This window comes from Diaporthe amygdali (assembly GCF_026229845.1).
Source record: "Diaporthe amygdali strain CAA958 chromosome Unknown NODE_5_length_1802954_cov_64_987939, whole genome shotgun sequence".
NCBI classification, from domain to species: domain Eukaryota; kingdom Fungi; phylum Ascomycota; class Sordariomycetes; order Diaporthales; family Diaporthaceae; genus Diaporthe; species Diaporthe amygdali.
Window position 1 is genome coordinate 278,769 of NW_026517025.1, and position 13,841 is coordinate 292,609.

General features: G+C 49.8%; 4 protein-coding genes across 4 annotated transcripts; 2 read left to right on the forward strand and 2 right to left on the reverse strand.

Moving 5' to 3' along the window:
- Positions 1–227: 227 nt before the first annotated feature.
- Positions 228–6,322, forward strand: J7T55_015231 (Subtilisin-like protein; the record flags this gene model as incomplete). Its single annotated transcript, XM_053139447.1, has 7 exons — positions 228–1,162; positions 1,236–1,262; positions 1,401–2,095; positions 3,077–3,507; positions 3,563–4,871; positions 5,225–5,550; positions 5,657–6,322. The coding sequence occupies 7 exons, from the start codon at positions 228–230 to the stop codon at positions 6,320–6,322; spliced, it is 4,389 nt and encodes a 1,462-aa protein (XP_052996959.1).
- Positions 6,323–7,044: 722 nt separating this feature from the next.
- J7T55_015232 (uncharacterized protein) lies at positions 7,045–8,892 on the reverse strand (the record flags this gene model as incomplete). Its single annotated transcript, XM_053139448.1, has 1 exon — positions 7,045–8,892. One exon carries the CDS (start codon positions 8,890–8,892, stop codon positions 7,045–7,047), a length of 1,848 nt encoding a protein of 615 aa, XP_052996960.1.
- A 587-nt stretch (positions 8,893–9,479) lies between these two features.
- On the reverse strand, positions 9,480–10,692 carry J7T55_015233 (uncharacterized protein; the record flags this gene model as incomplete). Its single annotated transcript, XM_053139449.1, has 3 exons — positions 9,480–9,950; positions 10,026–10,376; positions 10,429–10,692. 3 exons carry the CDS (start codon positions 10,690–10,692, stop codon positions 9,480–9,482), a joined length of 1,086 nt encoding a protein of 361 aa, XP_052996961.1.
- Positions 10,693–12,197: 1,505 nt separating this feature from the next.
- On the forward strand, positions 12,198–12,844 carry J7T55_015234 (uncharacterized protein; the record flags this gene model as incomplete). Its single annotated transcript, XM_053139450.1, has 3 exons — positions 12,198–12,290; positions 12,362–12,717; positions 12,799–12,844. The coding sequence occupies 3 exons, from the start codon at positions 12,198–12,200 to the stop codon at positions 12,842–12,844; spliced, it is 495 nt and encodes a 164-aa protein (XP_052996962.1).
- Between the last annotated feature and the right edge of the window lie 997 nt (positions 12,845–13,841).

The window sequence follows — 13,841 nt, forward strand, 5'->3', positions numbered from 1 at the left end:
CCACTCTGTGACAGTCACACAGCAGCATCAGTAGCCAACCACTGACTGCCACCTGGACATGGCTGAAGAGTGTATTGAGTCCCGCACCTCGCTAATATCATATTACGCCCATTGTCAAATTCGGAATTGAATCTGAAAACAGTATGCGTCCCTAGAACTCTCACGACTGTACCCCTCATTCTTGTCCGTTGGCCTCACTGCGTTCATGTCCGCTGTCGCCTGCCAAGATGACTGACGCTACCAAAGGACCCGTCTCGATAACTTCACAAACACGGCTCTGTTGGGAAGCGTTCGATATAGCAGCGATTGCTTCCATATTGGATGCTGCACATCTCAAGTCCACCCGAGAACGATTCGATAAATGGTGTCGGGAAAGTGGTAGTCACCTTGGGGGGCTTCAGTCACTAGACGAGCGTCTACGAGATGCTCCAAAGCCGAAGATTTTGGTCATTGAGTGCCTCGAGGGTGTCTTGGAGACCCTCACAAAAAATGCTCAGCCGACAACCGAGGCCTCGTCCCAAGACGAAAAGAGCAGGCCCATGGAAGACATTGTGCTGGAAAGATTCTTGTCTAGCATTGTGTCGGAGAACCCACTAAGCCATGCCAATGTGATGATCGACGTTCTCTTCCGACTTAATGTCTTGATCCGATCAGACCTGTCTGCAGACCGGTACCAAAGGGCTCAAATCACCGCGTTCCCCGATGGCGACGAGAAGCTCTTCTTGAACCTGGATGAAAAGCAGCTCTGGGAGCTCTTCCCGGCACTGACACAGGAGCTCATGCAACGGCTTCTGTCTGCAAGTATACGGCGTCGACGTATACTCCAGTATACGCATGACTGCCGGGAAAATCTCAAGTTGGATCGAGAGCAACTTCCGTTGGCAGAAGGGAAAGCCCCCCAGAGACCTGTCACAGAAGCAATTTCATCACCAAAAGACGTGGCTTCGGACTCACTTATCAGCCCTCAATTATCGCTCTCCAATTCTGCTTGGCTAGCCGACATGGAAAATGCCAGTGAAACCAGCTCAATCAGCTCGTTCTCCCGGTCCCTAAAATACAGGATCCCGTCCTTTCCCGAGGAGGCTGATGATCCAGTCCGAGATCTGCGCACTTGTATCGCATGTTATCTGCTGTTGCCCTTGCGCAATCAAAAGCAGTGGGAGTAAGTACTAAGTCGCCTACGATGTTGAACAAATTACAACTCCTAATCTAATTACTGGGCGCTCTGTCTCTAGAACTCATATCCTCAGAGACCTTCGGCCGTATGTTTGCACATTTGCGGAATGTTCCGTGGATCCTGGAAAGTTATACTCGAGCCGACGCGCCTGGTTCGACCATGAGCTTATGTACCATCGGCGACAATTGAGCTGCCCCTTTGAGTGTCCTCACATTTTTCCTAGCCTGAAAGATTTTGAGACGCACCTAGCGGAAGCCCATCCCAACGCCACCAAGTCACTGCCCCCTCAGACACTAGTACGTAGACGAGAAATATCAGCAGAGACGGAAATCACATGTGCCTTCTGCTCCGAAAAGATTAAGTCTCGCAAGGAGATCGAAAGTCACATCGGCCGACATCAGAAGCAGATAGCTCTCATGGCTCTGTCCAGCATGCGGGTTATCCATCTAAAGTCCCAAGATGACGAATCCGACGCTGAGTCCATGGATGTCCAGCATCACACGCCAGACTTTCCACATGAAGAACAGATTGGTCAGCAACCAGATCCATTATCGCGGACGAATACCTTGGATCAATATGAATCTACAAGCCCGTCACTAACCTCAGGGTCTGAATCTGAAGCTTCAGGTCGGGCGATCTCGCATTCAAATGCCGCATATCCCTCGGAATCATCAACAAGCACTAAACCACGGACCTGGCTCTCCATGCCCAATTTTGACTACCCTTACGACCCACGAGACGAATTCTGTCTCGGCCAGGTTCTGAAAAGAAATAATGTTACACATGGGTGTCTGAGCATCAGTGACATACTTCCTATCAGAGAGAGCCTCGAGCAAATCTCCGGTGAGGGGACCTGGCAAATGAACTCGAACAAGGGCAGAAAGGCGTCTATTTTCACCTGGTCTCTTCACAGTTTACGTACGCCCCCTTCTAGATTAAGAGTAAGAAGGGTCCTGACCAAGACCTTTTCACCTGACCGGGACTACATCCGGCGCCTCATAGAGAGCACGGAAACAACACGAGACTTGATGAAGCGTAGAAAGAGGCTTTATTTAGTTACGGGGTTGAAAGTCGCATGGCCCAGAACCAGCAATCTTCACATCACCAGTCTTGATTTTCCAGAGTTTTCTGATGTGATAGATAGGCCCGTTGTCGTTGCCTATTCCCTGCTGGAGATAAAGCAGTCGTGGCTTGGGAAGCTTAGAGTGACCGAATGTGAAAGGAGGGATGCTTAGACGGCGATACCGAGCCTATCATTGGAAGAAACCATATAAAATCACTGATCCCCACTCTGCTAACCTAAGATGTTTTGAACCCAGATGACTCAATAGGACCAATGACGAGCCTCAAAGTGATATATATCCCATAGACTTTCTTCACTCAACCTTGTCTGCTGAGGTTTCTTGCTCCAGTAATCCAAGAATATTCATGGTTTATACGTCCAAATACTTTAATAAACCAACATTTGGTTGCTCAACAATGAAGAATATGTAACAATGGTGTGTAAATTACGTGGCGCTGTAAAAGTCCATATCCGGCTAATAATCTCAACACTGCTAACGATTTTTGTTTCTAAGAATTACCGGATATGACAGTTCAGATTCCGACGTCATTCAACCTCGCTTTTTGAATATCGGATAAAGTGGTCTCGAGCTAATTGATGATCATGCATGGTTTCCTGCACCAGATGCGGTTTAGGTTCTCAGCTGAAGTGAGTGAGCATATGTGACTTGCTGCTCCGGCGGCTAGAACTCCATTGCTTTGCGACTTTACGAACTTCAGGTGTCTTCTATCCAGCACAAATTAGACCTCGGTGGAAAGATCACCCTCAAAGAGTGGCGTTTTCTCGGTCCTCAATCTAGCAGAAGCTGCACAAACACGGCCTGACAATGTCAACAGTTGACGCCGGCACGGCTTCTCCCACCTCGGTTGGGTTTGATCATGGCCCTGTGGCTCCAATCGTTAGTCATCATGCGGAGCTCATTAACCTGTCACTTTATACTCACACTGAACATGTCTACAATGCCTTTCAACGCCTTCTGGAAACGATCGAACAGGTAAAATCGAATCACATACGATGCAGCGGCAAGGTTAGCAAGATCATGGACCAGTTCGGTCACCAGCTTAGAGCAGAGTTCCTGATCTTCAAGAATATATTGTCAGAAATGACTGACGCTTGCTTTGAAGTGGGTGAGGATGGCTGGCGTGTAGTGGAAGAAGCAACGTTCAAACGCTGTGGTTCCTACTATGGAACATACGTCGACTCTCTCAGCCACATGAAAATTGAACTTGCAGACATCTTTGGAAACTTGGGGCTCAGATATTACGAAGTAAGCGATGCGATCCTTTGCATCTGCTCTCTCATTTGTCTCTAATGGTAACCAGGAAATTCCTGGGTCACATGGCAACGATACTTCAGATACTCATTGGAAAATTCACATTCGAGAACTATTGGCGAGCACAGACCGATGGACTGCATTCTTGTCAGCCCTAATCACCATCACCGGGGCTGCGGGAGGCGCCTTGCAACTTCATATTTCGAACATCAAAGATGCGAACGAGCGGCTCATGGCGGTCAAGAGAGAGGCCCGAAAAGAGCCATCACAGAAGGCTTTTCAATGCCTAGATGATCTTCGGGACGATGCGAAGACAGCTGCTGAGGTTCTCGGTGATGAGAACGGATTCTTTTGTCAATGTAACCCGCCACACAGAGTATTTATTCGCCTAACCGATTGCTTTGATCTGGACAACAGTGAGCCTCCTTCACAGCCCCGAGACCGCGTTTGCAACCTGGTAGTGCATAACCCATCACCTCTGGACGCTGCATCATGGAAATGGGCCAGAATCGATGCCGAAGTGCGGGGGAGATCTGGCAATGCCGCACCAACCCTGCCGGTTGGCTCTTCCAATCACTCGCACGCAGAGAAGACCAAATCCGCCTTGAACAAGCAGGGTCACGAGTCTCAGTTTACAGTCCTTCTGACTGATATCTTCCATAAGAAGTCAACCAAGTCAAAGGAAACGAAAGGAAAAGAAGGATCATCTTCAATGATACTGTCAACAGTCCCAAAAATGGGACTTTGTGCTTTCATCCACCACCACAGAAACTTAGAAAAGAGGTCTAACTCGCAGCCTCGGATATCTGATATTGTACTCTCTCGCCATAAATCAGAACTGGGCTTGCAAATCCAGGATGACGAGACTCAAACTGCAAGATTATGGGCAAATCCCACATCAATTCGAAGTCAATTCAAAAGTATCGATCATTCGGGCCTGTCGACTGAGGACAAACTACAGCTGGCGTTTTCGGTCGGACTCAGTCTTTTCTATCTTCACTCCACTCCATGGCTTCAGAAATCATGGAACAGTGACGACGTGTATCTACCCAAGCAAGATAATGGAGTTACATGCATCGAGCCTTGGCTAGCAAAACGAACCAGAACACGTCGATCCTCGACGGACAGTTACGCAACCGACTCACATGGGGCTGCAATATCTCCCATCATAACCCGATTCGGAAGATTCTTGATCGAGCTTTGTTACGGCGCACCCTGGGACCAGATACGCAATGTTTTTCTGCCAGATGTGGAGCCTTCTTTGACTTGGGAAGCAGACCTCTCCATATTTCTAAATATCTTTTCCCGGGAAGAAGATCCTAGAGTAGCAACAGCAGACAAGCCATGCTATCACGAGGGTAACTCGTATTTCGATGCAATTCGGACATGTTTCTTTGGAAGACCTGGTCACAATTTGGATGGCGCATCTATAGAAGACCCTAAGTTTCGTGTTGAAGTCTACCAGTGCATTTTGCGCCCGCTGCAATTTGCTTTGGAAGATTTCCGCGCACGACAGACTCGGATGTTTGGACCAACTATCATTACTAACGACACCTGCCTGGTCACTCCTCAGGGAAGAAATTTCTTTATGCTTTTCGATGACGAGGAAGTGAAAGGAGACAAAGAACAGAAGTAGCCACTATATTTCCTAAGCCTCTACGATATTCTGCCAGTAAGAGAGCTAACAAGATGACAAGGTTCAAACTCGCAGACAAGTGGTTCGACGAATACGCCCAGGCCATGGCTATTGCGGCGACCGTGAGTCCCTCGCGGCCAGAGCAACCACAAAACAGAATACGTATCGCAGTCTTGGACACTGGCGTCGATGTGACACATGACCTGTTGAAAGGTCCCTGGAGAAGAGGTCAGATCATCTATCAAGACTTCGTTAAGCCTGATGCAAAATTACCTCAAGACGAACATGGCCACGGGACGCATGTCACATCGATAGTACTCAAGGTCGCTGAGAATGTGGATGTTTACGTGGGTCGCATTTCACCTGACGGTGAAAAGTTCAATAGCAGCCAGGTTGAAAAGGTATGCGATCGACTCACCAAAAGTAGCCCCTCTATCATGCCCCGAATCATATATATCTCAAGCGCCAGTGCTTTGAGAACAGCTTGTTGATCAAAATCAACCTCAGGCCATAGAATGGGCAGTCCAGGAAAAAAAGGCCCACATCATCTCCATGTCCTTCGGTTTCCCTAACGTGGATCAGAGCCTGGAGCCTATTCGCCGCGCCATACTCAAAGCTCATGCACAAGACGTCCTGTTCTTTGCCGCGACCGGAAATAAGGGTAAGGGACATCCGATCTCATTCCCAGCCTGTATGGACGAGGTTATCTCGGTGGGCTCGACCGACGGCAACAACCAAACGAGCGACTTTGTGCCAAGCCTGGGGCCCGGGAAGCGCCTCTGCACCATCGGTGAGGCGATCAACGCTGCCTGGATTGGCAAGGGGAGAAGATCACATGGAACTATGGTTAGGAAGGCTGGGACTTCGTACGCTACCCCAGTCGCTGCCGGGGTGGCTGCTATGGTAATGGATTTCGTCTGCTCGGAGCAGCACCGGAGAACCAGAGGGGGCTCGGCCACGGAGAGGTACGAGTACCAGATGCTGAAGACCAAGCGCGGGATGCTGGCTGTGCTGGCTCATATGATGGAGCGTGACGAGAGAGATGCCATCGAACGACTTACGCCGTGGAAATTATTTAACAAGAGCCGGGCAGAGCCTCTTAGTGATGAGCCCAGATGTGGAATCTTGGACGAGATTATTGTGACTTTGCGCTTGGTTTACACCGGAGCATAGTCGACCTGAGATCATATTAGGAGAGAAAAGCCTTGTAAAACAGTAATGTGGCGGTTCGAATTCAACGTGGACATATCAGGTACCCGAAATTTAGCGGTTCCATCTTCTCGCAACACTTACATGCTATAGGTACCCCCATGGTTCGCTCAATGCTGGACTCAGCAGCGAACTATCATGAATAACGCGTCTTGAATACTTAGTATCGATGCATCGATGAATTCTGCTACTCTCCATTGAAAACGATGCCGTATCTCGCAAAATATTAATAATAGCCTTAGTTTTCAGAGGTACTCTCATCCGCTACTTTCTACGTATGCAGCTTTGCTCTCCTCCTGGCATGCCACATCCCAGAAATTATGCTGACTACTTGCACATTATTCGTTAAGATAATGCAAGATGTGGCGCTTTTCGTTGACAGATGTGATAGCCCCCAAGTAAATCTAAATAGATGCAGGATCTAGGAACGCATTGCTTAAGGCATCATCCAGCCTCGTTGTCAACGATGGCCCCGAGGATGGAGAGATTGCCGTCGCATTTCCCTTAAAAGATTGGTCACATCCTGTCGGTAACGAGACGCAAACCAATTCAGACGCCGACAACCATGCATGCTTTTGCCCTTCAACGTCTGACTAAATCTGCGAACACCACTGATTTACTCCAGGGTATCTTTCTGCTTCTATTGGTCCACGATCGGGTCAACTTGTCTTGTAAATAAAAATTCGTCAAAGTCTGGCAGGTCCAGCATCCCACGTCCCATTGCTGTGCCATATTCCCGCGGGTGAGTAGTCCAGAGCGAGACCCTTCTTCATGTATCCGAACCGGAAGTATTCTGGCAAGGGCGTGTCTGTAGCCCTCAACCAAGTGAAATTGTTTTCAGAGGACTGCTGGTCACCAAAGAGTGACCGGTGTCGTTCGACATCATTGACAAGAATGCTGATGCCGTCAAATGCGGACCCGGCTGGTGGTTGAGACCAAGTAAAGGTGATGTGGCCCATTTCAACGACGGACGCTGTAAATGGCGGTATCAATGAATCAAAGCCGCCGTCCGAGCGAAGAGCCGCGGGTGTCTCAAGAATGGATGCGAAGCCCCACCTCGCAATCCCGTTGACGAAAAGGCCAAGGAGGATGCCCTGGTATAGCAAAGAGGGGCGAGTCTCTATGCTGGTTCCCGGGAGGAGCAGTAGAGCAAGAACGTAATGATGTAGTCGGAATTCAACGCCAGGTATCATGATGCAGAAAACGATTCCACTGAGGAAGACTGCGTAAATGCCGAGATAGCGCATGAGGCGGCCCTCCAGCCAGAGCGAGTATGCCTGCTGAACGAAAATGCAGAATATTGCAATGATAATGAAGGCAAGAGCCAGCTTGGCACCAGTCTGTTGCTTCAGGTCATGCGCGGTGAGGCGCGTGATGGGGATCCATTCGAAGGTTGTGTTTGACAGAGCTCCAAACCAGAAGCCGCCCAGCCACAGAATTGTCTTCTCGAAGGGCGCCTGGATTTTCGCCAGAGTCCTTGCCACTATCGTCTTATAAATAACTATAGCACAGAATATAGCCGGGAGTAGTCCGCCCGTAAGCTTAGATAGGTGATCTGGGAAGGTCGAGGTGTTGTAAGGGGAGGCGCCGGGCGGATCGGACACCATGCCGACGTGTACAAATATTGCCACAAATGTAGTAAAGAAATGGCGCTCTGATATCGTGAAGATACAAAGTAGAGAAGTAAAGAGTATCGATATGAAAAGCAGAACTCCACGAAGTTCGCCTGGGCCGCACCGCACACCTGGATCTTTGGATACCGTGAAAGCCACCGGGAAATACGAATCGAAAGCAATGGACTCAATGCCTTGACTCCACGAGCTTGGAAAATACTCACGCTTTCCTATCCTATCGAGTCGGCCACAGCCACCACCGGAATCGCTGATGATGCCAGCGTGGATGGCGGACGCACATATGAAAGAGTCGCCGCGGTACTCGGGTCCTCCAACGACCAGTGGTCGATAGATAACCTCGGAAGCGCCAATGAGGCGTGGATTGAGGACCTTGACGGCCTTGTAGCCGGCTGGGCATCTGAATGCGAGGGTCTTGTTTGAAAATGGGCCACAGTCGATGCCGTTCAGCCCGCACTCATTCTTCCATTTGAACAAGGTGTCGATGCAGTCGAGGTTCACAACGTCCTGCCCTGTGTCGTCTGTTGTTGGCAAGCTGCTCCATATCAAGGGTATGGTGAACAGAATCAACCATGATGTGATAAAGGCAAAGTATAATCGCTTCCTGGACCGGGTGGTAGGACATATGTGATTCAACAGCCTGCTCGGAGAAGACTGTAGATCTGGTAGGAATGGCCGAATTTCCTGTTTTCTTAGCGGTTGAGGCCCCGCGAGCCAACTCCTCTTTATCGGGCTTCGCTTCAGTAGGTCTCCTCGAATAATTGACGGCTCTTCGACGTCCAAGTCATCGCGTGGGAGCAGATGAGCGCCTTCCACAGCATCGTCATCACTACCACCGCAGCCTGCAAGCTCGATGTTATCATAAGCAGGGAGTCCATTATACCGGTCCGAAGGTGCAGCCATGGGCAACGAGGATTCTCTCGGAGCTGGTCTGAAGTTATCGTGAGTCCTAGCCCGGCTTCTCGAACGTACTTGAGATCTTGGTTCTTTTACATTTTAATGGTTGGTGGTTGATTGTTGGTTGGTGGTTGATTGTTGGTTGTTGGTTCGAATGCTACCTTAAGATTGGCTAACGCGATATAGATGCGGACACGGGGACCTGACACTGGGCCACTGAAGCGGCGCAGCAATCAAAACTCGCCCCGCAAGCAGGTATCTGAGATGGGACACATCTGAAATTTTCTACAGAGTCATCGAAGCCCTTAAAGCCATCGTCACGGCACATTGAGACAGACAGTCCACGTATGTATAGACCGATCTCCCCCTTTTTCCACAATTCCTGATGCATGTCTGAAACGGTTTTGGGGAAGAATTTCGGAAATAGATGAGAAATTTATTGATGTTTACCCTATGAAACCGTTGTAAAATCTGCAGGTCAGTCCCGGGGTGAATACTCTAGAGCATGTTGAGCGGGAAGGAAGGCCGTATAAATATAAGCTAGACTTCGAATTGTTACGAAAGCGATACAAGATATAAGAGGCGGAACATCTTTAGGAATCGAAGAAGTATGGTGGCCGCCCCTGCCTCTTCTCATCAGGTTGAAGCCTCATGATATCCTTCTTGAAAGTTTCCCATAACCTAGAGTTAGGAGAGATAGTCATTGCAATCCTCTCCCTTGCTCTAACTTTCTCAGCCTCGTCGGAGGGCCTCTCTTCGAAATCTTCTCCTGAAATCTTAGAATGGTCGATGATTTCTGGCCAGTTGTTCGCCGTGATCACGTCCTTGCGGCGGGGGCGCGGACTGTTGGGGATGTCGTGGCGACTTTTGAAGATATGGTACGTCGTCCTGGCATCATACGGGTCCCAGCGCCATTTGTTGTCTGGTGTGATTTCGATTGGAAGAGGACAGTGGTCGTAGTCTGGACTTTCTGATAATAGAAATGCAATGATGTTCTTGAACTGCGCTTCTGTTGGCGGCGCAATGGTGGTGTAGCGTCGGTTGTGTATGTAAACACCATTGCACTGATTACAGCATTAATTAGGCTCGCTGTTCTTCAACATGCATATATATGTATATTGGAGCATCTCTGGACTCACCTCTTTTTCGCTCTCACCTCGGTCGAAAAGGACAACGCCGCCGAACAGCTGCACCTCCGCCCAGTATCCAGCCATGTCAGCTAGACCGTTTGGGTAGCTTGACCAGTCTCTATAGGCGCTTGTCCAGAAAAGTGTGGGCGGTGGTAGTTTTCTCCTCTCCATCAGGTCGTCTTCTGAGAGAGTATCGAGCTTTTTTGCCCGCCAGGCTTGGTGTTCCGCATGTTTGTGAACTCCATTGTCCATCTGATAGAGGTAGACAGCGATATCATGACATGCAGTCACGACAAGTTCGAGGAGCCGTAACTTCCACGCGATTGTACCCGGCAGCGTGTCCTGGTACGCCTGAATAATCTACTTGAATGTTAGCTGAGAGCGCAGTACATATGCAAGAAGGACGACTGACATTTGGCTCAAATTTCAAGTCGAGTATGTCAAAGTCTGAGCGGAATGCTCGAGTCCTTTCAACCGAACCAGGGCACAGATCCTCATGATCCATTACAGGCAACCCGTCTCTGAAGAAATGGTCATTCGCATAGACTCTCCTGGTTGGCTGTCCATCGATAATTTGAGCAAATGTGAACTCGGCCACTGGTGCGGAAAGGACATTGGATAGGGCTCGACGAAGCGGCTGCAGATGATCCAAACCCAGGTGCTCTGGGGACTGCATGTCTCCTTCTTTGCTTGGGAATCGTAGAATATTGGCTGACTTTTCTGGTGTCAACGGGACTTCAGCCGAGACTGCACTGGTCTGGTAGTGCTAGGAGTTGATGACATCCATGGACAGTTCTTGATGTTGTGTGTTGGGTGGCGCAGGATCGCAAGTGGGGCTGAAAGTTGTAAAAAGGGGAGAGGGTGAGTTTAACGCGGCTCTCGTTTTTCTCTTGGGTTAGCCAGGTCACCAACCACAGCAGTGAAACATGGAATTGAAAGTCGTCAAAGAAAATATTGGATTTAACATCAGATCTAGCCCAATACCTTGGTGCTTCAAGACATCCTCAAGTAGCTGGTTAGGGCTCCGGATCTGTAATAAGAAAATCACCAATATAAGCTATGTTAGAAAGTTGCAACTTTTGCAGATCCGGAGATATTCCAGAAGACATTGAACAGAACCGTGAGAAAACCGTTGTAATATACGATGGCTACGAAACCGTTAGTTACAAATTATCATGCAAGATAGAAGGCCAAGCTGTGTCACGGAATATTAATCAATGGAAAAGCATACTGGTGAGGTGTACGAGGGAGTTTGAAATTACTATAAGCTCTATATCTGTCGCTACAATAGCAGCACGTCATTTATGGGGATCAGGCAATATCCAGCCGAGTCCTAAAAGAAGGTTCTCCCTTGGGTTTGGTGAATTCAAATTCTACTCCTCCGTCGTCATTAACAACATAGCGCACCATGTTGTGTTTAAATGCTTGTAGCAAGTTCCGATTAGTGATGCAGAAAAGCCACAATTTGTAGAAAACATGTCTCTCCTAACCTACCCAAATGCGCCGTGTGAACGATATTTGTTCCAGTGATAACGCGGGTGAGTGCCTGCATGAGGCTCTCCTCCAGGTAACACCATCACAGGTCAATTTTGGATCACCGCATGCTGTCAGGTATATTTTCACGGAACGCTGCTCATCAGCAAGTGCCTCGGCCCGCATCTTATGATCAATATAGCACCAACGGGAGAGCTGCAGTGACAGGATCCGTCAATTGTCACATTGCCTATGTTCGGACCGTTGGGTGGACACTCAAGCGGCTTCCTGATCCACTCCCTTCGAACTCCGTTGCTTTGACGCTGGCAGTGGCTCATAAACCGTGACTCAGCTTCTGGCTTCCAATGACCGTAGGCAAATTGACGAGCGTGCCTTTTAAAGGCTACTTTGCATTTCCCAGCACCAATTTCACAATACACCTTATATAGAACGCAACGAGCAGTCCCTTGCGTGGAGTTAAAGAAACGAAAAATTGTTTTCTGGCTAGTGTTGCAAAATCACTGTCTACAAAAGCCGCCGTCCGCACTTTCTAGATTCACGAGCATAACGACCAACTTCCTCCTCCCGTTGACAGATGACCATTTCATTTGCCCTGTACACAGTGATCCCACGCGACAAACAAGGACAAATTCAGACTGGTCTAGTTCACAATCGCAAGCAAGGGACTGACCATCTTTACGATTCAAGATGCTCTTCACCATCCTCACCTTACTTGCGGCCGTCCTCTTGGGCATGGGCCAGGCAGCCCCATCCACAGCTGTCCAGCTCGCCCGCGACGACGTGCGCACCCTCCTCACCTAGCGATCCCACTTCTGCGAGACAAAGCAGGCCTCCGCTAACACAGACAACAGAAGAACCCCAACCTGACGCACATCATCTGCCAGCCACAGATGTTCCTCGAGGCGCGCGCCGACTTCACCGACAACGGCATCAAGTACCTGCGCAACAAGAACACGGCGGATCCTCTGTTCGGCCCCAAGACCAACGGCAAGCACTGCACGCGCGTCAGTTGCGAGTACGCATCGGGTATCTACGTGTGCAACGACAATGACTTTGGCGTGCGCGTGCCGCTCGACACGCTGGCCGACTACGCGCAGGCGATCCGCGACGACTCCGACAAGAGGTGCAACTACCGCGTGAAACACTACAAGGGGGGCAAGGACGAGGAAGATGTGACGTGGGGACAGGCGTTTGATGCCAACGGATGGTTAGTTTCTGGGAGAGCTCCTGCATATGGGGCACCTGGACGCGTGCGTGCGTGATATGCTGACTTTGGGGGTCATTTCAGGAACGTCATTGTTGGCTTTTGGCATTCGGATGAGAAGTGCGAGTAGGCCTGCCTACATAAATGGTCACAAAGTGGACTGACTGGACTTGACTGCTCCGTCACATCCAGCACGTGGTGGTCGTACGGGCGTGATATCAGTACGAGCGAGCAGCGAGGGAGATTTGTGGCGGCGGAGATTAGGTGCTGCAGTCGTCTTCCAATGAAGCAACGTCGCGAGGTGATCAGTCTCGTTTGCCTCTAGCCCGGTACGGTATAACCAAGCCCCCAGCGGGCACTCTTTGTAATTGACATGGATGATTCTTCACCGTCTCATCCGTCTAAACCATCCAGCCCACGGCGGAATGTTTCAAAAGCGAGCACGCGAGCAATGGTCGTTGGGCAGAGCGGAGTGACTATTATGTTCTCCGGCTGGGCCGAGAGAAAAAGAGAGGGATGTCGTCGAAAGTCATCCTTCAGCCACAGGTTCAAGCCACCTCCCTGGGAATGGCTGGCGGGGACTCCACAATTGGACAACTGATCCCGGGGATATCTGGTTACAGACTGACAGGGCGTACGGAGAAAAGGGCCCCCGGAACCAGGGCCCCAGGTCCATGACATATAATAGACACTCATTAATGACTGGCAAAACCGGGGCACAGCAGCAGCAGCAGGGCAGCAGGGCACAAGGGGAAAGGTCCTAGCTACAGTACGAATGCAAAGGCAAGGCAAGGCAAGGCAAAGCAAGGCTATCTTGTCCGTCTGTCCGTTCCGTCGATCCCGCGCCTGATCGAGAAGCGGGAATCTTGGACTGGCTGGGCGATGGAGTGGGTGATCGACTGGTCATGTTGTTGGATTAATTGGCCCCGTTTCCAGGCATCCATGCTTGCTCATGCAGCTGCCCACTCAATCATTCGTTGCTTGCTTCTGGAAAGATGCGGGCTGACGGGGACTATGTCTTGCAGTACAGTACAGCCCAGTCCATCCAGAGTCTATTATTTCCTCACGTCGGCCTGGGCTGACTTTCTCAGCCACCATGAAGCAGCAAACTGGCTCTACTGGCTCAC